Source organism: Xiphophorus couchianus, chromosome 2 (genome assembly GCF_001444195.1).
Source record: "Xiphophorus couchianus chromosome 2, X_couchianus-1.0, whole genome shotgun sequence".
NCBI classification, from domain to species: Eukaryota; Metazoa; Chordata; class Actinopteri; order Cyprinodontiformes; family Poeciliidae; genus Xiphophorus; species Xiphophorus couchianus.
Genome location: NC_040229.1, coordinates 26,167,546 through 26,190,522, shown reverse-complemented (window position 1 = coordinate 26,190,522; position 22,977 = coordinate 26,167,546). Strand labels below are relative to the sequence as shown.

The following is a 22,977-nucleotide window of genomic DNA, read 5'->3' as shown; positions in this document are numbered from 1 at the left end:
AGCAACAGATCTTCTACCACACTTCCCAGTTGGTTTGAGGTGCTTTTCCAGATTCCCATCCTGTTTTTCACACCAAACCTACCAGCAGTGTTTTGTAAGAAACAGCTCAAGCTTAGTCTAACCTGCAAAGTCCAGTTAGTTGATCAAACTCCACATGTTTACATATGGGATGGTAGAACAGAAAAGCCTTTTTCCTGGCATGCCTCCTAAACAACCAGTTGGCATGTAGGCAGCATCTAACAGTTGTTTTGGCAACACGAGCCTCGGTAGATGCCATTCTTTACTGCTACTTCCTAGAATTTTTATCCCTCTCATACAGTACCATTCTTCTCACTTTGCTTGGTGCAAAATAAACATGAGCGATAGTGAGCGATCACCCGAGCGACCAGTGGTGAAGTGAAAATGGACGTCTGTGTAATGTGTTATTTATGCTCTAAGAAAACATGAAATCATGGAGTACTCAACTTAAAAAAAAAGAAAAGAAAAAAGGTTGTGTGTACATTAAACAAATGCTTAAGTTCCATTTATTTTAAGGGAATTGTTAGAGGTAATGTTGTAAAAATTACAATTAATTTGTTTTAACTTTGCTTAGATTTTTTTTCCAAGTGACAACATGCCTTTGGAGTGTCCTTATATATTGTGAAATTCAGCTATTACAGGAAAAATACCTGTTCAACATGATCTGATCCAACAGCTAAATTTATAGTGAGCAATTTCCTCTGGTTATTACATAAAATAGCTTTTTTACATGTTATATGTCTTTGATAAACAATATGAGTTGAGTTTCTACTTATAGCAACAGACTGAGATGAGTATCTGATCTATTTCCTTCGCTTGGCCTCATCCGCTCTGTGTTGTCGAGACTGGCTCTGTCCTGTGCTCAAAGAGTGCCACCACTGCCCTCTTGTGGTGGAAGTAAATATTTTTGACATACAATGGAAGCCGATCTATTCAAGGGAGGGGAGCTGTCTGTGCTATCTATGACCTAAATATTGTACTCAGGATTACTCAGTAAATAAAAATAGATAATTAATAATGTAGATTAATGGGGCTGCACAGTGGCCCAGTTCTCTCCGGGTACTCCGGCTTCCTCCCACAGTCCAAAAACATGACTGTCTCTCTAAATTCTCCCTAGGTGTGATTGTGTGTGTGCATGGTTGTTTGTCCTGTATGTCTCTGTGTTGCCCTGCGACAGACTGGCGACCTGTCCAGGGTGAACCCCGCCTCTCGCCCGGAACACAACAGATAGCAGCAACCCTCCGGACCCCATTAGGGACAAAGGGTGAACAGAAAATGGATGGATGGATGTAGATTAATAATATTATATATACATTACATTAGTGATTGAATTAAATTTGCACAACAGAATGGCAAGTTTTTAGATGTGTGTTTTTTTTTTACATAACTTTCTACAAATAAAACCAGATAGAAGAAAATGTATTCTATCTCTATTATAAAACCCAAATAAATATATAAAATGGTAGTTCTTTAAAAAGGAGCGCATGCTGCTCCACCTTTTACCTCACACGTTCATCGTCGCCTTGGTTGCTCTAGCGCCCCCTTTTGGTAACGTGGCCGCATGTCTGATGACCTCACCCTCATCAGCGCTCGTCACTCACGCACACCTGCCGCCAGAATCTCGACCACAACGCCTGAAGTGTTGTATAATATCTAATAACTTGTATGAAACGCGGTAAGCCGCTCATATGTTCACTACTTCCGCTGGAGATTTTTATTTATTTCTTTTTACAATATTTATCTACAGAGTTTCAAGCGGTAGCTAATGTCGAGACTGGCTTTGTCTCGACATTAGCTACCTACTGTGTCTTTGGAGTACGCTGAAAAGCTTATTTTCTTATTCCAGTAAGGTGTCCTCTTTCATTCGTTGCTTATTTTCACACCGAAATATGCTACAAATTGTGCATTCAATAAACTGTATCAATACTGGCGCATATTTAATGTACAATGTGTTTTCGTAGCTGGGATAGCTAGCTACGCTGCTCCCATTTCCCGCAGATATGCTCACTTCTGTGCGCTGCGTGCTAACCAAGCTAGTTTCTTCCATTTGGAGAACTGCTGACGCAGGTGGAGACAACATCTGCACGGAAAGCGCTGGTAAGCGCAGTTAGTCTTCCTCTAGTTTGCGACACATTCGGACAGTAGCATGTCGTGTTTGTTTGTTTTTCTATTTATTTACTTATTCTTGGTGTGTTTTTTATGTTTTTTGCTGCTCAGGCACAGAGGACATCCGCCACCTGCGGGGCAGTGTGGTGACGCAGCTGTGTTTGGACTACGGGATGATAGACGATGCCATATACTTCACAAGCAATGAGGTTTTGGGCGGAATTCCACTAGAAGAGGGAGACCAGGTGAACTGCATCGCAGTCAGAGATGGTGCTGAGAAAGGATGGAAAGCTCTGAGGGTGAGGACCCCGTCATCCATCATATGAAGTAGCCATTACAGTCACCTTCTGAGTCCTGGTTGGCCATCGGCTCCTTTCGGAAACTACAGATCAAGTTTGCAATGAGGTTTTGGTTTGTCAGGCTTGCACAATTCAGCATTCTTTTTCAGGTGGAGAAAAGTGCAGATGCCTGGGAAGACGGAGGGAGGACCTCCTTAGAAGCCGACAGCATGCAGCTGCGCCCTCTCATAGGAACCGTCACGTCGTTTGAAGGCGATAGTGGCTACATCAATCAGACCACATACTTCACACGTTACAGCCTTTCAGAAGGTAGCGAGATAAACTTTTAATTTAATAAGACTTTGAACTTCACAGCCCTTGGATATCTTGCTTACGTTGCCCAAGTTAAATTGAGTTACCAAAGTTGTTTGCTGAGCAAAACTTTTCATTCTACTTGTACTTTCTCCCATTTTATCACTGCACAAAATTGTATTGTATAGTATAGACTATGTTGTGTGAACTTAAGTTCTCCATTTTTTTCTACAATTCATTTTAAATACACTAAATGAAACTACAATGCTCTCCATAAGACTCAGAGCACACAACAAAATGTATTTGAGTGCTAAAAAGGGGATTTTGCACGATACGGTCCCTTTTAAGAAAAGACGGGATAAAAAAACAAATGAGACTGTATTTTTAAGCCATATCATCCAGCTCAAGTAAGAGGTGATGTCATTGATTAAAAACATGGAATATTTCCAAATCTGATAAAAGCTTGTTATGCTAACTGGGTTTATCTACAGAGATTTGCTTCTTTTCTCTCTGACAGGTTATGAACCAATGAAAGGTGACTGGATTCAAGCTAAGTTTTATATCAACCCCACCCAATGGACCACCCAAGCTCATTCTGTGGCTCCATTACGCTATAGTCGCCTAAACCAGGTGCTTATTTTTATTTTTATAGTATATTCACTGATGTTGAAAAATCTAGTTTAGATATGACTAATTAAGCTAAATAAAGCTGTGGTGTTAAACCTGGATCATTTCCTTTAGTTGAGTTTTGTGGCCTCATCGGAGCGGCTCTCTGTTTCCAGGTGCGAGTGACTAGTGTGTATGGAAACAGCGGAGTGGTGGAGGACAGTGTTTTCTTTAGCTTGGACTCTCTGCTCCTGCCAACCCAATACAAGCCTTCACCTGGGGATCTGGTCAACTTGGTTATGGTGGAAAGCTGTCAGTCCTTCTACTCTTGGAGAGCCCTTTGCATTGCGCCCTGCTGTCAGAGGTACCACTGAAAATATAGATCAGGTTGTTTACATATATGCCACTCAAGTGGTAAAGAGATTACTGCTATTGATTATTGTGATGTTTGGCTAATCAGATTTAAGAAACGGTCACATTTTGCAGATTTTTCATTTAAGCCTCTTATGGGATATTACGAATACATTAAAATATGAAAAAAAATTTCTTTTTTTTTTTTAATAAGAAACATTTTATTTCCCATAATGCATTGCTTTAGTGAATGCCTGATCATTTGTAGCAAAGTATGCTGCTTGACTTAACATTAATACAGTGTAAAGCTGATCTGTTGATTTATTTTTTGATTAACCAATTAGTAGTTGGACAGCAAAAGGTGATTAATAGAAGACTTCATACAGAATTTGAACCAGGTGAAGCTAAAACTGTACCTTGAGTTTCAGGTAGAACACTGAAGGTACAAAAGTTTTTTTTATTTGATGTTAAATGCAGAATGTGTGTGTTTTGTACAGTTTCACTTTAATTGCTGCTCTGAGAGCGTTCTCTCAGCAAATGGCCTTTTTTACCTGTACTCCAGTTGATGAGTAATGTCTTAGCTGACAATTATTGCAACAATTGATTGATCACGGTTAATCAGATTAATTGTTTTAGCCTTAAAAGACTGATAAATAACCAAATTAACTTTTTTAAATTTGTCTCTTTCTGTCTTGCTGATCTTAGTGTGGTTTTATTTTTCTGGTTGCAGTATGAATTTTGCTGCTGAGCCTCTCCTGGAGGCTGAGTTGAATCACCTCTTGGAAAACAAAGGCGGGCTCGACGTATCAGACTACGGACAGTTTGGGGACTTGATGCTGGGAGAGAGATGTGAGCTGGTGCTGTGGATACAGTGAGCTGGTTTTGCCTTTTTGGTATAAATGACAACAATTTGAAGACAGAGACAATGCTTGTTCATCTCTCTCTTTTCTGCAACAGAAATAATGGCTCCGAGTCTCAAAGACTGAAGTGCTGTGACTTTGCTGGGTGGGACTCTGAAGAGCAGTTTACCGTGGTTACCGTCAGCACATCACCCAACCAGAGACAGAAACCTGTTCACAAAAATTTAAAAGAGTCCTCAGAGAAACAAGTCGGAGATGCAAAGGAAGTAGAAAGAGAAAATGGTGCAATGCAGACAGACACAGTCCTACCTCACGACGCAAGAAAGGAGAGAGAGGTGGAAATATCCCCAGGAGAAAGAGTGTCTGTTGTTATAGCCTGCAAAGCAAAGTAAGGTGTTCCTAAAAGTGCGTATAAGTATGCATCATGTCTTGCAAAATGATTCATATTCCTTTAACATTTCACTCCTGGGTAACAACCACAAACTTTGTTTTGTTGGGTTTTTATGTGATTGTCCAGCACTAAGTAGTGCATAGCTGTAACATGGATGGAGGAGGGATACATGGTTTTTAATTATTTTTATGCAAATAAGAATCAGAAAAGTGTGACATGTGTTTGTAACCATCTGTGGTAAGGCATACTTTCTAGAGCCACATTGTGTCTGCAGTTACAGATATTGTGATGCATCTCCTAGATTTATAGGCTGAAATGTTTTTGCCTTCTTTTTTTTTATTTGTCAGATAAGAAAAAATCTGGAAAGGTGACATTGAATGAATTGGTTCCATGAAAAATAATAGTCTTGGCTTAGATTTTCATTTGAATTAAGGTCTGGGCTTTGACTAAGCCAATTTAACACATGAATATGCTTTGCTGTAACCTACCCATTAGGGGTGCACCGATTTATTGGCGCTGATTTACTTAATTTTAGGAGATCAGTGATTGGCTAATCCCCTGATCTTATCTAACTCAGCAAATGTCTAAAAGTCAACTACTGTCCTCTTCTGGTTTTCTGTGAAAGCGTTTTGACTGATAGACCGGCCCACCAGGTTAAGTCTTCGTATTTGCAGTTAACAATAGTCACCCGACTGTTTCCAACTCACCGACTTTCTTGCGATATTTAGTGACATTTTAAACAAAAAAAAAATTGGTATCGGCTAAAATTGGTAATCAGTGATCGACCAGAAAACTGCAATCGGTGCACCTGTGCTACCCATTGTACGTCTGGCTGTATGCCCAATGCAAGGAGACATTGCTTTTTTTTTTTCCAATAAAATGTGTTGTAGCTTTATTTCAGCCATGATTTCTTTTACTCATTCATAAAGAACACATTTTCATTGCATCAAAATTTAGATTAAAAAAAGCATTTTGCACAAATACTTATTTGTGGCACATTCTATATTTTTGTGTATGTTGGGATTCCCCCAGGAGCCTTGGATGCTGTACTGAGCTACTGTTGCTGCACTTCTCTTCTTTCACCATCGGGAGGCGTCTTCTGGTCACAGTGGGCAGTGAGGATGAAAACCTGCTGAAGCCCTCTGAGGTTTATTGTCCCAGTAATGCTAAGGTGCTCTCTAAAGCCCCCTGCCATGTTGTCACCGTCTCAGCTCCAAAAAATGTGCCGAGGTAACTAAAGAGCTCATTAAACCTGTTACTAATCAACAAGTAATAAAGGTTTGGGAAATGAATGCAAGTTTCAAGATTGTTGTATTTCTTCTTTAAATGCTAGAAAATATTTGAAGAAAGATGTATAATTGTGTGTTGTTTCTTTATTATTTAATTTTTTGTTAACCTGATGTAGATCTGAAGTTATACCTGCTCCTTTACAGTTTGTAATTTGTTTTCAAGGAGTTATTAGTTAGTAATTAGACTTAGGTTTATTTTCAAATTGCTAGATATACTAGTTGGATAAAAGTACAAAATATTTTAGGTGTGCTCTTTTTCTTAATTTATTTATTTTTTTTATTTCTGCTGCTGTTTCTGGCATCCATATTTAATCCTAGTATTGCTGACCGCAGTGGCTGGTGTTATTTTCCATCCTCTGAGAGATTAGGTCGTTTACATCAAGAATATCCATGTTGATTCTTGTTCGACTCGCCCACACTCCAGGCTCAGTAAGCGACGGTTGCCAAACTTCCTGCCAACCTTTCCGGTGCCGAAGGTTCTGAGAGACTGCTTGGAGTCACAGAAGGACGTGCTGGCTGTTCAGCCATGCTTAGGAGAGGTGAGCATAGTAATCATTAGGTCTGATTCATAAAATTATTTAGATAAAGATTAATTAACTATTAACCCTTTGACTGCAATGGGAGAGTAGTAAAAATAAATTTGGTTTGACAGCCCCAGCGGTTGATATGGACTCAGCTTTTATTTTTCATTTTTTTCTGACAAAAAACTTTTTCAAATAGAAAATATTGGTCAAAGCACAACATATTTCTTTAATCAACAGTTTTTGCTTTAAATTGAATGTTATTGTAGATATGGCCACAAACATCTTGTAACTGTAACTCAAAAACAGACTCGAATGAGAAGCCATTGAATAAACTTTGTCAACACGGCACATGTTTTTGAAGAGAGTCCAGTCGAACTCCTCCCCATAGTTTTTCAAGACAAATCACAACACTTCTGTAACAAGAAGTGTTGTATTATATGTGCTATCCCGGGAAAATGAATTAAAAAAATTTTAATTTTAACATTTAACTTTTCTTTGGAATCTATAAAGTATTTTTGAATATGGAATATAACTAGAAATAAAAGTGTGAAAGATGTTTCACTTTTTAAACCGAATTACTCAATCAATCAATCAATCAATCTTTATTTCAGACACAAAAGAGGTCCATAGTAAAACAAAAAGAATAAAAAAACAAAAAGAAACATGACAGTCACTGAGCCACAAATAAATGATGACGCCAATGTTTCCACAATCTTGAGAAAAATCTCGCTGTACTAAAAACAGGGTTTACTAAAATTGCTATTATATTATTGTATGACACGGGTAATCTACACATACATTTATACATGAGATTCCTGAGCGCAGCTGCACATGTGGGAACAGCGTTATGTGCAAACATGTGGCTGGCACTGCTCCATCTAGGCACTTTGAATAGGAGCCTCAGGCCATCATTGTATGCCACATAAAGTTTGTGCAGGCTACTTTTTTTTATATCTTCGCCATAGATGGGCTGTGTAAAATGAAGTACAGAAAACTTTAAAAAGAGCTACCTTCACAGAGGATGAACACATACCAAACTTTCTGATCAAAATATTAGCCTGTGCATACATCATGCAATACTGCCTACAAATGTCACGATCATCAGATAGGTCATCAGTTATGTAATGTCCCAGATATTTAATTTCATTGCATATATTGAGGACAATGCCAGATAAAGAGAAGTCAGGGGTTATCAGATGCTTATCTGCTCTACTTCTAACAATCATGACATTGCTTTTCTTAGCGTTATATTTGACATCAAAATCACATCCATATTGGGAGCAGACCCTTAGTAATTGTTGAAGGCCAGCACTATATGGGCATAAGATTACCAAATCATCCGCATACATTATGTGATTGATTGTGCGGTCACCAACTACACAGCCTGTTTTACAACAATTCAGGCGCTTTGATAGTTCATCCATATAGATGTTAAAAAGGTAAGGGGACAATATACTTCCCTGCCTTACTCCGTTACCAACATTAAACGAGTCAGACAATGAGTTACCCCATTTGGCATACATTAGTTGATGACCATACCAATAGACCATTATTCTAATTAGATATTTGGGTACACCTCTGCTTTCTAACTTGCAGAACAATTTTTGATGATTCACGCGATCAAATGCTTTAGAAGCATCAATAAAACACATAAATACTGTGGTGTTGCGCAAATTATACAAATCTAAAATCTCCTGTAGCACAAAAATACACATGTCTGTACCATGTTTGGGTTTAAAACCGAATTGATTATCAGAGGTCAAAAGAAACTCTTCCAGCCTATTTAGAAGGACTCTTTCAAAAACTTTCGACAAACTACTAGCTAAAGCTATGGGTCGGTAATTCTCCAAGGAGCTAATCTTACCCGCTTTGTCTTTAATAGTGGGTACCAGAATGACAGATAACATTGATTTAGGTAGCAGATAACTGAAATATTCACTTTTCATTAATTGACATGAATCTGTAGCTATGCCTCTCCTGTCCAGATCATTTTTGAGCCAGGCTTTACTTTCCGAGTCATAAATTACAACAACAGGGCTTCAAGCTCGCCAAACGGATTTGGCTTCAGAGTTCAGGGTTTTGCAAAAATAGCTATTAACGCTAGAGAACACGATGTCTCTCAAATCCTTTTTTTAATTCAAACCTATATTAGTGAGATTTTATGATCGCACAAGAAATATGCAAAGAGAAAAAGTAGATTGCAGATCAAGTAAAGTGTCATGCTGCCCTCCTACATTCAGGCTCTCTCACCATCCAACATGTATTCAAGATTCTCGACCCTCCTGTGGCTTGAAGAGCTGAACGCAGAAAGAGAATTAAGGGAGTTCTCCATCAGTGGAGCGCTCCTCCGCAAAGGAGGCACCCACCTGCACCTCGATGTGCTTGGGCTGGCTGAAGGCAGACCTTGTCTTAATATAGGTGATGTGACCTTCAGCATGGCCGTTAAATGTTGTGTAGGTTTCTGTTGACGAGCTTTCTCCACAGGGGACAGAGTTTTACTGAAGAAGCTACAGAGCGACAGTTTGGAGATGGAGTACATCAGCTACGTCACTGAGGTAACCTGCTTGTTTGGCTCTGGAGCATCTCTGCACACACTTCCTGTTCGAGACTAATGCCGTAATGGTCCTGTACAGATCAACGAGGAGAATGTGAGTTTGAGAGTGAATTCAAACTTTCACCGCAGTTACCTGGGTGAACCTCTTGATGTCGAGTTCACGTACAACAGGTAAGAAGGAATACACTAGCGATTGTTCGGAATGTTTCTGGGTTCGAGTTTCACCTTATTTTCCTGTTGATGTATAAGTGAGCGTTTTTTTTGTTTGTTTGTTTTTTCTTTTAGGTTAACCACAAGGCGATGTCACAATGCTCTTGAGCTGACAAATCATTTTGGGGAGAGTGAGTTGTTTTTGTTTTCATATTTCTAGACAGGACTCTATTAATGATGGAAAAGTGAATATACGTGAGCTCATTAAGTCTGTGGCCAATTTTGAAGATCTCTTGCGGTTTTATATACATTTTATCATTTACTTTTTTTAGCAACTTTTTCCTGGTTAATTTGCTACTTTTAAAATTTTCATCAGAAATTGTCAATTGTGACCACTCTGTAAACGATTAATTTCACAGAATTTATTGTCTGGGGAAAAATGCTTAACTTTATTTTTTATACATGTTTGAATAATTACAAACTGTTCTTTACAGAAAACTTCCGTTGCTTAATCAATTTTATTTTTAGGTGTTGAATAAAATATCAAACATGTAGTAATGATGACTCCTTTTGTGTTTCAAAAAGGTCATTTTCATATTTTTTGGCGTCGGTATTTTTCTTACTTTTACAGTCTGAAACTTTTATTTGTAAGAAATATTTCTGAAAGATCATCTCTTTTCTTTGGGAATCCAAATGTCATGTCCCCAAAGTCCCTCTCCATTCCCAAACACTCACTGTAAGGATTAGCAGACATAGACAATAGGTGTTGCTTTTCATTTTTCTTTTTTTTTTTGACCAAATCACCAAAAATCTTCATATGTGTAACAGTCTGGATTTTTTTTGTGGGAGAGCACATTGTAGTGGCACATCACTACATTACCCACCGTCATTTGACCTTCTCTAAGATGCACAAACAAGGAAAAAAAAGTAACAGCCTTCGAAATGAATGCATCATTCTTCCCTCTTTTTCTTTTACTGGCGCTTTTAATCACTTTTACAGAAAAAATAAGGTTTTTAATTTAGTCCACCCCTCTTAGCTAATAAAAGAGGCCTCCCAGTCTGACTGGTGTTAATTTCTTGTGTAGTTCTCTTCCCCACCAGAGTGAGGCCTCAAACCCACTTGTGGACTGGAGAATGGATGGACGAGGTAGGCTGTAACTAACAGACTTCAAATGAAAACAAATCTAAAAAGAGAATAACTTCAGAAGCCTTTATAATCACCAGAATCCACCAACGGAAAATGGAGACGCGTCGAACGCGTGTGTCAATATGAAGTCGAAGGCCACACAGAGTAAAGGCAAAGGTGTCCAATTTTTAGATCTGTACAGAATCTGCTTGTTTTTGTTTTTTATATCAAAAGTTAACATAACAATTGTAACATTTCTTCTCAAAGGAAAACAGACCTCCAAACCAATGCCCAGCAAAGGGCAGTTTTTTAACCCAGACCTTAACCCTTGTCAGAAGGAGGCAGTGAAGAGGATCCTGGAGGCAGAATGTCGCCCTCTTCCTTATGTGCTGTTTGGACCTCCAGGAACCGGGAAAACCATCACTCTTATTGAAATCATACTGCAGGTGCATTCACTAATTATCTGTCTAGATTCTTCAACTCCTCCTGCATGTTAAGTTTGGCTCAGATTATTTTCCTTTACCTGGATAATCCTATGAAGCCTCTCGACCTCCAGGTCTACCACTTTCTGCCCAGCAGTCGGGTGCTCGTCTGTACTCCATCCAACAGCGCCGCTGACCTCATCTGCGTGCGTCTGCATCACAGCGGCTTTCTGCATACCGCTAGCCTGGCCCGTGTTAACGCCTCCTCTAGAGAGACTGAGGTACTGAGCTGCAGCATTAATGGTCTGCTCATCAACTGCTTTCATAATTCATGATTACGGCCCCATCCAATTACAAACTGCAATGTATTTTGGGGATTTCATGTTGTAGGCGTACACAAAAAGATTTGTAAACCTTACGGGAGGGAATTTATAGATGGTATTAATTATTTGAATTTTTTTATTATTTCTTTACAAATTTTTATTCAGCCCATTCTTCTCCGATTCCTGCAAATAAAATCAAGTGACGCTAAACTGCCTTTTGAAATTACCTAAATTGTGCAAAAGACTTAACCGGTCCAGAGTTTCACTTTCAAACAGGTCATAACCCTAAACATTCAGCCAAATATACAGTATTATGGTTTAGATCGTAGTGTATTTATGTGCTATAATTTTTCAATTAAAGTCCCATTCTAAATCCAGTTGAGAATCTGTGACAGGACTTTGGAAGTTGATGCTTGATCTGAGCTCCAGCTAATTCGCAAAGAGCACTGAGCAAACATTTTGGTGCATAAAGGTGCAAAAAGGAGGCTGAATATAAATCCATAACATACCTTTTGGATTTTTCTTTATGAAAAAATTAAAATTCACAACATGTGGAAAAAGTTCAAGGGATGTGTGTAACTTTTGCAAGTCGCTATATGAACCCTGTATATCTACAGGGTTGCTAAGATGGCGGATTATTTTACCAGTTACTTTTTTTTAGTCCATTACCGAAGTGTTGCAGCCGTACTCACGGGCTGGAGAAGACATCCGTCATGCTGCTTTCCACAGGATTGTCGTCAGCACCTGCTCCAGTGCTGGCATGTTCCATAATATTGGAATACAGTAAGATCAATGTTTTAGATACGATTAAAGTGAATATATATACGCATCATATACTGTCTTAGTAGAATATTGATTTCTGTGTTTTTCAGAGAGGGACATTTTACTCATGTGTTTCTGGATGAAGCTGGCCAAGCCACAGAGCCCGAGTCTCTGATCCCCATCAGCTTCATTTCAGAGAGAGATGGACAGGTTAGAGCAAATGAGTTTACTTCAACACTGGTCGGAAATGCTCTAATCAGCATAAACGTCGTATTAATTTTGACCTCATTAGGATGCGTTTGAACTGGAGTTTTTTCCCCAAGATGAAACACACAAAAGCTTCAGCTTAACCAGTTATTTAGATGTAGCTGAGCCAGGTTTGTAGGCTGCCTTGCCTTACACACTTTTTTCCTTCATCAAGCTCTCTCCTTATGCCATCTATTTTGTGAAGTGCACCAGTCCCTCTTACAGCGAAACACACTATAACAATAATGTTTTATGTTGGCAAATTTTTGCCCTTTTCTCTAAATATAACAGCCTGTCTGCACAGCCTTAAGAAGTCTTAAGTTCTTGTATCTAAAATTAAGGCTGTGAAATGTCTTTAATTTTCAAAAGTAGGTTGGCCTTTAATGTGTTAATCACAGATATTAAATTTAGTCTTGGCAGAACCATTAAATCTCATATTCTGTGTATTTTTTTTCCCTGCTGGAGTTTTCTGTCTGACAAAAGTTGAAGTCGTACTGAACTCCGACGTCTTTATTTCGTTTTCTGACTTTAGATGGTTGAGTCTACTGGTAGCTCATTACTAACGTATTCTTGCAATGATAGGTTTGCACCTATCATGGTTCAAATTTATCCACACATTCTGTGGAGATAAAGGTCTTAAATTCCATTCGTAGTGGTCTTAACGAGCCTTAAATTGAATTGGTGAAACCTGCAGAAACGCTGTTTGGCCAAACACTTAATTTTTGTAAGTCAGAATGAATTAAAACCGAAGGTTTGTCCATTATTGCATTTCCATCTGATTATTGATCCTTTTTTTTTTTTACATAGTTTTGAATTAGTGGCTTTTTACTCACTGAGTGGCCAATACAGGACTGGTTTTACTGTGAATAGTAACATTTTACCAGTTTCAGTCAGTTTCTTAATGTTTGAGCACCAAGGAAGCAGTGATGCGTTTAAGGTGTTGTCCGAAAATGCATCCAAAAGTGCTTATTCATTTAATCCAATGTGATTCATGTGAAATAACCAAACCAAAGACATTCTCAAATTGTTTAGAAATAGTAATGTATTGGATTGGAGTTACCACTATATATTTATTACTTAGTTTTGTTGTTGAGATGCTTCCTGTTTTCCTCCTCAGATAGTGCTGGCTGGAGACCCCTGCCAACTGGGTCCCATAGTGAAGTCCAACCTGGCCATGGCCTTTGGGTTGGGCATGTCTTTACTGGAGAGACTGATGGCCAACCCACTATACACCAAACAGGACTGGGGATATAATCCTAAACTGGTTAGTTCTCTGATTGGGAAACATTTATGAAGTCATAAACAATTTGTGGTGTTTTTTTTTTTTTTTCTCTTGCTAACCTGCATCACAATAATGTCCAAAAATCTATTTGAAATGTTTGTCCAGAGACAAAATGTAAAGAGGAACAATGTCAAACTTTTTCACAAATCTTCACATAAGAACAATTTATATTTCTCTTTTTCTTCACATAAATAATTGTTTGAATGCCCCTTTGTTTATACAAGCATGCTTTTCTCCAACAGGTGACCAAGTTAATCTACAACTACCGTTCCCACGAGGCCCTGCTTATGCTGCCCTCCAAGCTCTTCTACCTGGGGGAGCTGTGCTTCAAGGCTCAGAGGGAGATCGTGGACTCCCTCTGCCAGTGGAAAGACCTGCCCAAAAAAGACTTCCCCCTCTTTTTCCATGGTGTTAGGGTAACGCACAAATAAAATCACAGTGTTTGCTCTTAAAAAAAAAAAAAACGCATTAGTGCATCTGAGTCCTGTTTATTTACTCGCTTTCAGCAGTAGTCCAAGTTCCCATGTTTTTGGTTTTTCTGTCCCAGGGCACAGAAATGAGGGAAGGAAAAAACCCGTCATGGTTCAACCCAGTAGAGGCTGTGCAGGTGATGCTCTACTGCTGCCAGCTGGCAAAGAAGCTCTACAACCCTGTGCACCCCTCTGACATCGGCATCATTGCCCCCTACAGGAAGCAAGTATGTTTCGCTCTTTCTCTGAGGTTATTAAAAGCCTTGTTTGAAATCATTCTCGCAGGTCAACATACTGTAGATTTTAAGGTGAGCTTTCATATTGCTGTCCAGTGTGAGAAGATTCGAGTGCTGCTGTGTAAGGTGGGCTTGTCTGACATCAAAGTGGGCTCAGTGGAGGAGTTCCAGGGACAAGAGTTTCTGGTCATCATCTTGTCGACGGTAGGTCAAAATAAGTTATTAAATTTAATTACAACCTACATTTAGTTAGATTTACCAAGATTTTTTAAGGGCTAGGGAAACAGTTTCACTGTTTGGAAAACTTTTGTAATGTCCTTTTGCCTGCCTTGAAAAATGTTTAAGTAATTTAGGCTAAAGCGAGCCTTTTCTTTGTAGATTTATTGTTTTATGTTAAATGTCTTATTTGCTTCTTCCCTTAAAGAAACAGTGCTTAGTTTTCCAGCTAGTGATGAGTTGGTGTAGAGCCAATGAACAGATTTTTACCATGTTAAAGCAACCTTAAACTCAAAGTAGTTTAACTGAATGCTAATTTTTACAAAGACCTGGATAAGAGGTCAATTATTTAGTAAATTTGCACTCAGATGCTATATTTAGTCTTTGTTACAATATGATATAATCCAATTTGTAACTTCAGTATTTCTAATCAACGGTATTACTATGGTTTACTACGATCATGTCATTGTTTTTAAAGGTACTTCTGATTGTACAAATAGCCCAAATTGCAGTTGATTGATTTGATCATCTTAATTATCCAGGTGCGCTCTAATGAATCACTGGAAAGCGAGGATTTGCAGAGTTCGCTTGGTTTTCTGGCCAATCCAAAACGCTTCAACGTGGCCATCACCCGTCCCAAAGCTCTGCTCATAATTGTTGGAAACCCCCACATTCTCATCAGGGTGAGTGGGAAAAAAATCTCCGTAAATATGTGATTTGTCTTTTTTGTCACGTGTGTGCATTTATTTTTGTCTCACTACCATCTACTGCAGTATGTTCACCATTAAAATACACTCCAAATGTTTTGGTTTCCTTGTAGGATCCCTGCTTCAGGGCTCTGCTGCAGTACTGTTTCAGCAATGGGGCATATCTGGGCTGCGACCCTCCGCAGGCCCTTAGGACTTCCCAAATGTTTGTAAACTAACAAGTTAACCTTGTGGAGATTTATTTTTATAAAAGGAAACTTGTTGCATAGTTTTGTTTCACATTTCCAATTAGAAGTACTTGTGAATAAATCTCAGATTATTTTATGCTAAATTAAGTTTTATCTCTGTAGTTCTCCTGTAAATTAATCATCTTTGTCTCTTTCTTTTAACTTCCACAGCATTTCAGAAAACCAGTGAAGTGCGTAAGAAGAACATGGTGTCACTGATTCTGTTGCACATTGTTTTTTTTCATTTCCTTTTGGCTTTTTCTGTTTTGACTGTTCTTAAAGTTGGGATTACCTCAAAACTGATTGAGGGAAAACCTTTAGATTTTGTAAGAGAAAGATGCCTGCAATTAAAAAATTAAAGATTATGTCTGTACTCAACAGTTATTTTTGTGCTTGATGTAATATTTTATTTTTATATTGCAGTAAACAAAGACAGAAGCAGGACACTTTAATCTGACGTGCGATAGTTTTTGGATTTGTCTGCAGATTCTAAGGTTGGGGGAGCAAACAGTCGGCTCATAGCCTGACTGTGTCTGCCCATAAGGCTTGGAGACTGGATGTGACAATTGAGTGCTATTGACAGTCTGTGCAGGGACTGTCAGTCCTGCTGGAGCCCAGCAGGAGGGTGAAAGGAGTGGGGGGTGGTGAGAGACAAATGGGAGTTCAATGTATGAGTCTCCTGTGTACAAGGGGAGACAACTTTTATCTGAGTTTGCAGAACTGACACCCAGTTCTCCTCCCTGTCTTCCTAAATACACCTTAGTCTTTGATGTGCTGCAAGGACTCATTTTGCTCCAACACGTGACCAGAAAGCAGCTGCGTAACATTGCATTGTGATAGTTGGCTGAAATGATACGGGCCACTAATGGTTTTTGAAAGAAATGCTGAAATTCCATTTGCCTCCTTACAGATTTCTTTCTTTTTTGCTTTTTTGTCACACTTCAGTATTTCTTGTCACCAGTAGAATTTAATGTTGGATAAAGATAACCTGTGGGGGAAAAAATCAGTTCATCACATTCACCAACAAATATCTCAATGATCCCCAAAACTTCAGTGGTAATATTTTGTGGACTGACTAGACAAATGTGAAACTTTTTGGATTCGGTGTCTGACCTAAAACTGCTCTGCTTCCTCAAGACCTGAATGACTTGACCTTAATTGATAGAATCATGAATTTTGCTGTAGAAGGGAATGCTGCATAATGTCTAGCTGGTCAATACAGGACTTTAAGCCCAATCACATTTTGGTTCAGCACCAAACTGATAAAAATACAATCGCATGGCCACCTCTTAAGGACTAATGCAAAAGAAAAAAATTGAAGGAAATAAAACAGACGTTTTGGAGGTGGCCTCTCTGAAATCTGGACTTAAATGCAATTTAGATATGATTTTAAACATGCAAATGCTCAAAGTGTTGCTGAACAGTGGGCCAAAATTCCTGAGTGGTGATGTGAATTTCTCATTGCCAGTTAGCGTGAACACCTGCTGCTAAGTGTGGCCCAACTAGTTATTAGGACAATTTGGCCAGGTTTGGATGGCTTTTTTGTTCCTTTAAAAGGAAATCGCTTCAAAATTACTATTCATGTTTTCTTTATGCATTAAAAGTTTCAGATTAAACAAATTGTAAGTAAGCCTATAGCAAAAAAGGGGGTGAAGATGCAAAACAGAGTTGCAAATCTGAAAATATTCTGTTTAATAACAGACTTATTTGGTCATTAACTTATGACAATAAGTGTTACATTTACATTTTAATATATACCTTTGGCAGACAAAAGAAAAAGGTCAGAGAAAGCTTTCTGATGCTGGTGTTGAGTGAAGGCTGTCCTTGGGTCATTACCACAGATCTACCCAATACTGAACATTTCTGAAAGGCTATTGCTCTATCTGATGAAGTGCTATAAGATCACACTTTGTTGCATATTAAAATGTACCCAAGCATTAACGACCGAATGGATTCCATCATTTTTCCATCCAAATTATGTTCCTGATGCAATGATGTCAGTCACAAAGCAAAATAAATTCGAGACTGATTTGATCGGCATATGTTTTAGGTTTCAAGTTTGATTCCAAACCTCTGGAATCAAACTCCAGAAGTTTGATTTCCAACCCACAAATGATGAACATTTTGTGGGTTGGAAAAATTAGTCGGGTGTTGAACCACTTGGTTGACTCCTACTTGACCTTCTCATTCACTGAGTTTGGGGCAAGCAGCCCATTACCAAGACAGACACACTGTCTACACAACGGCCATTAGACCCGACAACAGACCCCTGTGGAGCTCCTGGCAGGGGGAGCTTGTTAAATGTGTGGACCTATTGTTCGGCCAAATTGGCCTGTGACTCTAATTGCCCAGTTAGTCCCCTCTAATGGGCTGAACCCGTCTACCCAATCTGGAACCAGTCTTCGGATCATGTCGTAAAACGTGGCTCAGTTGTGGCCGGTTACATATTCATTGTCCCTTTTCCAGACAGACCTGTTGTAAAGTCACATACATGGGAGTAGTCTCGAGAGCTGACTCTACTTGGGCAACTCCAAACAGACTGGGTTCTATAGATACCTCTGGTTCATAAACACAAAAAAAGGCCTGAAGGAGCTGGCCACGATTTAGATACACATCTAAATCTGGAGACAGACGACCTCTAAACAAAAACACTGAAATGTAGTGTAGTTGAATCAAGTTGCATTAAGTGGTTTGAATAAAGGTTTTAAAGAGAATGGGGTGTAACTCTTGGCATATTAATCAGGTTAACAGCATCCAGATGTGGCTGTTTTTCGTGCTCTTGCTCAGTGGTTTATTTTTGAGCTCTTTTAACTTTTTTTTTTTTTTTTCTCAGACTTTGAGTCACATCTCCTGCCAGCTTAACAGCTTATTGTATAGTCACCTTATTAGAGCTCAGCACAGGGTAATAAGTACAGCTTTGTTACAAAACAATAATGAAAAACAGCATCACATTGAGCAAGAAACACAAGAAAGGCCATGGATGGTTATGGAAACTATTGGAGGTTACAAAACAAGATGCTAGACAATTCACAAAGCCCTGTTCAATCCATAATCCAAAATTAGAGTTGAATACTATGCCACAACTCCAAACCTATTCATGACTGTCCCCCAAAGCTGGCAGACCAGTCAAAGAGAGTACCAGTAAAAAAAAAAAGCCCTTTAGTAACTCTGGAGGAGCTGCAGAGGTGGGATAATCTCACAGTTTAGGCTCAAGCCACCTCAACCATGTATGGTCTGTTCAAATGAGACCAAAATCTGATCACAACATCCTTGTGATAATTAATTAATTTTTTAGCAGGGAAGCTGCTAGGCTATGACATTCCTCAGGATTCTGTTGTAGGTTGAAGTGAGAGGCCCCTGTGTTGGTCTGTCACACAAAATTAAATTTAAACACATTAAAGGTTTGTGGTTTTGACATACAAAACTGTGAAAAGACTCAAAAGTCTTAAGTCTTTAAAACTGTAAACAATGCCTCACTGTATATAGTGAGGCATTCTATGAAAAGATTTATTTCACCGTGCCTACGCATAAAATGTTACATCCGTAACTGCCTTTGAGTCGGTAACAAAAACATATTTTATTTTAGGTTAAATATACAGCAAATAGTTGGGCAAATGATTGGGGTTGTAAATGACTATTTTAATCCCTTGTAATGAAACCCTGTCATTTTGAAACCAAAAAGTAATAAACAAAAAAAAATCATTTTTTAAATTCTGAAAATCTCTGATTCATTCCAAAAATGTAAGCCTCTTGGGGTACAAAACAGTGTGTAGCACATGTTGGTTCAATAGTGCTATGCTCTGTTTTTTGTCATCCTCTTCAAACTTTAGAAGCCAGTGAAATGGATTGTTGTGGCTCCTCTTCACTCAGTGAAAACTGGGGTGTGATTGCCCATTGTCATCCTCCTCCTACCTCCACACACCCACCCACCCCCCGTCTCACACACCCTCCATCTGCTCGCTGCCTCCTTTCTGTCTGCAGTGATCACAAAACAAGCCGTTGTCTCCAAACACATCGTCTCTATGTCTTTTGATAGGTAGTTGATAACAGACTCGCTGGCTGATTGAGCTGGCTCACCTTGCTGTATATAAGAGAAGCTCATGAGAGGGGCAAGCAAGCAACTCCTCTCTTCCTCCTGTGTGCTCTTCCGGGACTTTGTCACCTTTTCCTTATGGCTGCTCTCTTGGCTGTAGCTCTTTTTGCGTCTCCTTTACTGGCATTCGACCTGGGCCAGTCCACTCGGTGCGTTACCATCCCCAACCAGATGAAAGTCTGCAAAGATGTTGGCTACTCTGAGATGAGGCTGCCAAACTTTTTAGGACACAGCAACCTTGAAGGAGAGGTGGTGCCACGCTCTGAGGACTGGAGGCCCCTGCTGCAGACCGGCTGCCATCCTCAAGCCCAAGCCTTCCTCTGCTCCATCATTGCACCTGTCTGTCTCGACACGTAGGTTTTTTGGCTTTTTTTGTTTGAGCTTTTTAAAACATTTCCGGTTGCATTTTTTTCTGTGATTGCAGTAAATAAATTTTTTTCTCTCTTCCTCAGCTTCATCCAGCCTTGTCATAGTCTGTGTGTGGCAGTGAGGGACAGCTGTGCCCCAGTGCTTGCCTGCCAGGGACATCCATGGCCCGAGGCTCTCAACTGTGACCGCTTTCCTGCTGAGGAAGACATGTGTCTAACCCCCCTTTCAAAATTTAGCCACTTTATGAAAGGTGACGACCATAAAATGACAATTTTATTCCTTCATTTTAATGCTCCTTCTAATGCCTCCCAATCCTGTCAACAATTAGTAAAAATACTTTTTTTTTCTTTCTCTCTGAATTGGTAGATTTGCCAAAAGCTGTTTGCCAGAACTGTCCTTCAGTGGAAGTAGCTCCTGCAACGAAAACAGTAATGAGTGCTTTATGTCATCATGACTTTGGTAGGATTCCAGATTCTTTCTAAGAACTCAAAATGCACTTTATTGTTTTTATGTCAGATCCTCAGTTTTTCCAGATGTTAACATCCTTCTGTTCTCCACAGCTGTCACCGCTAAACTCCACCGTCTTCGTCACCCCACGCGGGAGCCGGAGTTCCAGGTCGAGGGCCGAGTGGAGTTTATCCGTCAGGGCCCTCTGTTGCCTTATGACACTCAGCATCTCCTCCGGGATTGGCTCCTCATCAACCTGAGCTGCGCCAGCGCCCTGGTTCGTCCGGGCCGCTCGCAGCTCTACGTGCTGACCGGTTCCGTGCAGCCTGACGGCAACATCGCTCTCGTTCGTCTCTTCCCCTGGCACAAAAAAGATGCAGGCATCGCACTGGCCACTCGCAAATGGAAACATCACAGATGTTGAAGTGCATGGAAAGTCAGGAGCTGAAGATCAAATTGGAAATGTGTGATCACTTCAGGACAGGTGGAGAACGTCATGAGACTTTTCTTTCACATTACTGCTAGATCCAGGTCAAACTGCATTACTCTCTTTACTAATTTGTTACATTTCAGCTTTTTCTATCAGTATGCTATAATATTATGCACTAAGACCTGTAAATAGTATTGAGTGTAAATTCATATATTTTATTTTCTTGGAGGATATTGATGTATTTATCACATTTTTTGTGTTTTGTGCAAACATGACAAGTAAAATATTTTATATTCTGCATGATGCATAATATTTTAAACGGTTTGTGACCTTCAGCAAATACTGTTCTGGTTATAAGTTTGCATACACTCATCAGCATGAATGTCATTTTTAACATTTATAATTCTAAACACAAAAAATTCACTGCAAAAAAAAAAACAAGTATAGTATTTTTATGGCTAGACAGTTACTTGCAATGTACATAGAGAGTGTGCAGAGTAAAGAGGTTTAGAGGTTATGATTTATTGTGGCTTACTTTGGTGTACCACAAGGAGGGGTGATTGGTCCAGAATTATTTCTTGCATTATACAAATAACATGTCCAGTGTTACTACAGATATAATTAAATATATATTTGCAGATGAGAGTAATTTAGTTTGTTATTGTAAAAGCTTCTAAAAATCATTTTCTGTGCAAAAAACTTTTTTTCTGGCTTCTAGGATTTTAATGATATAATCCTGGAAACCGCATATTAACTATATGAAAGGGAACATCAAAGTATTGCTATATAAATTCATAGATTTGTTAAAATATAAAATATTGGGGACAGGGTTCTGCTCACAAATTCTAAAGGGTCCAACTGTAAACCAGTCTTTAACACAACTTGTCTACAATTGCTAACTGTAAACAAAGTCACATCATAAAAGATTATTCTCACAAAATTTCTAAGTCCTCATGTTATGAAATGAAATGATTTAAAATAATGCAAATATTTAGAGCAACAGCAGTGTCATTTCTAGATTAATTTTTTTCTTCTCCATGTAAAGTATGGTCTAAGACAGTGGTTCTCAAACTTTTATCAGTGATGTACCCCCTTAAAAATATATTTTTAGTCAAGTACCCCCTGACACGGGCAAAACATTTTTGGAATAAAACAGAGGTACAGTGCTGTAAATACCCTGTAAATACTGAATATAACATTCAGTGCATGAACACACATTTATATTTTATCGAACTTTTTACAAAATAATTTTTCCCAAGACTTATTATGGAGGAGCCTACTGATTTTTTTAAAGCTATTTTGAAAAGCTGCACGTACCCCCTGCAGTACCTCCACGTGCCCCCAGGGGTACACGTACCCCCATTTGAGAACCACTGGTCTAAGACATTGGTATTGGAGATTATTAAAAGCTCTATGATGGGTTTATGTAAACAATGACAAACATTTGGTCTCTTTATCACGCTATATACTTTATAACCACAAGGTGGCACAGTTAGAACAAACCACAGGGCTGTTGTGGTTTGTTCCAACTGTAGTTTGTAAATACAAAACGCATTTAAACTTCTCATTTGTCATAAAAGTGACTGAAGAAAATATCCATCTGTTGTGGATGAGTCATGACTGCTAGCAGAGGACATTCTGTCCAGTGTAGCACTAATGAGAAGATAAATCACTCATTCCGCATCTCAATTTGCTTCATTTTCTCTACAGGACTGAGTGGGTCTATCTGGCATTATTGAACAAGGACTCTGTTCGGTGCCTTTAAAAAAAATTATTTTTAAAGAAGACCTATTCAGTTTTATGTTGCACAGTTCAAAATGGGATGATAATTTAACTCAACAATGAAAACAGATTGATTTTTGAGTAGATTAAGCTCCCCGTTACGCACCAATTGTCTCAAATGTGTGATGTTTTCATCTCAAAATAACGTTGAAGAAGTCTATTCTCATTATTTACTGATTCACTCTTAGCAGTTTTAAGATTTTGTCAGCTTTTTTTCCAAAGTAACATTTACTTTATAAAGATATTTACTTTTATGGTAGTTTTTAATACTGAAATATGGTGACGTTTGTTATTGACAGTAAGATCAATAACAACAACAGTTGGATGCCTTTGTGACCACTCTTGGCAGTCACAAAGGCATATGTTGTCTTCCATTCTACTTGTATTTTTTTTGTAATAG

The 22,977-nt window shown here is 38.9% G+C and overlaps 2 protein-coding genes across 3 annotated transcripts; both read left to right on the top strand.

Moving 5' to 3' along the window:
* The first annotated feature begins 1,590 nt into the window (after nucleotides 1-1,590).
* Nucleotides 1,591-15,908, top strand: mov10l1 (Mov10 like RNA helicase 1). 2 transcript variants are annotated; one of them, XM_028027891.1, is made up of 27 exons: nucleotides 1,591-1,693; nucleotides 1,980-2,115; nucleotides 2,236-2,423; nucleotides 2,573-2,732; nucleotides 3,232-3,344; nucleotides 3,497-3,684; nucleotides 4,402-4,542; nucleotides 4,629-4,919; nucleotides 5,955-6,152; nucleotides 6,636-6,750; nucleotides 8,976-9,153; nucleotides 9,220-9,290; nucleotides 9,369-9,460; nucleotides 9,575-9,630; nucleotides 10,525-10,586; nucleotides 10,664-10,742; nucleotides 10,833-11,011; nucleotides 11,122-11,268; nucleotides 11,972-12,093; nucleotides 12,183-12,282; nucleotides 13,436-13,582; nucleotides 13,843-14,016; nucleotides 14,148-14,297; nucleotides 14,403-14,510; nucleotides 15,065-15,205; nucleotides 15,343-15,434; nucleotides 15,628-15,908. In XM_028027891.1, exons 2-27 carry the CDS (start codon nucleotides 2,019-2,021, stop codon nucleotides 15,644-15,646), a joined length of 3,408 nt encoding a protein of 1,135 aa, XP_027883692.1. In that variant the 5' UTR covers nucleotides 1,591-1,693; nucleotides 1,980-2,018; the 3' UTR covers nucleotides 15,647-15,908. The 2 variants fall into 2 exon arrangements, with proteins under 2 accessions (XP_027883692.1, XP_027883700.1); XM_028027899.1 differs by lacking the exon at nucleotides 1,591-1,693 and adding an exon at nucleotides 1,712-1,863.
* Nucleotides 15,909-19,213: 3,305 nt separating this feature from the next.
* Nucleotides 19,214-21,404, top strand: LOC114161847 (secreted frizzled-related protein 2). Its single transcript, XM_075410518.1, is given in 5 exon segments — nucleotides 19,214-19,592; nucleotides 19,595-19,902; nucleotides 20,002-20,168; nucleotides 20,285-20,377; nucleotides 20,479-21,404. Coding segments are annotated over 5 exon segments (915 nt in total). The 5' UTR covers nucleotides 19,214-19,556; the 3' UTR covers nucleotides 20,790-21,404.
* The last annotated feature ends 1,573 nt before the right edge of the window (nucleotides 21,405-22,977 follow it).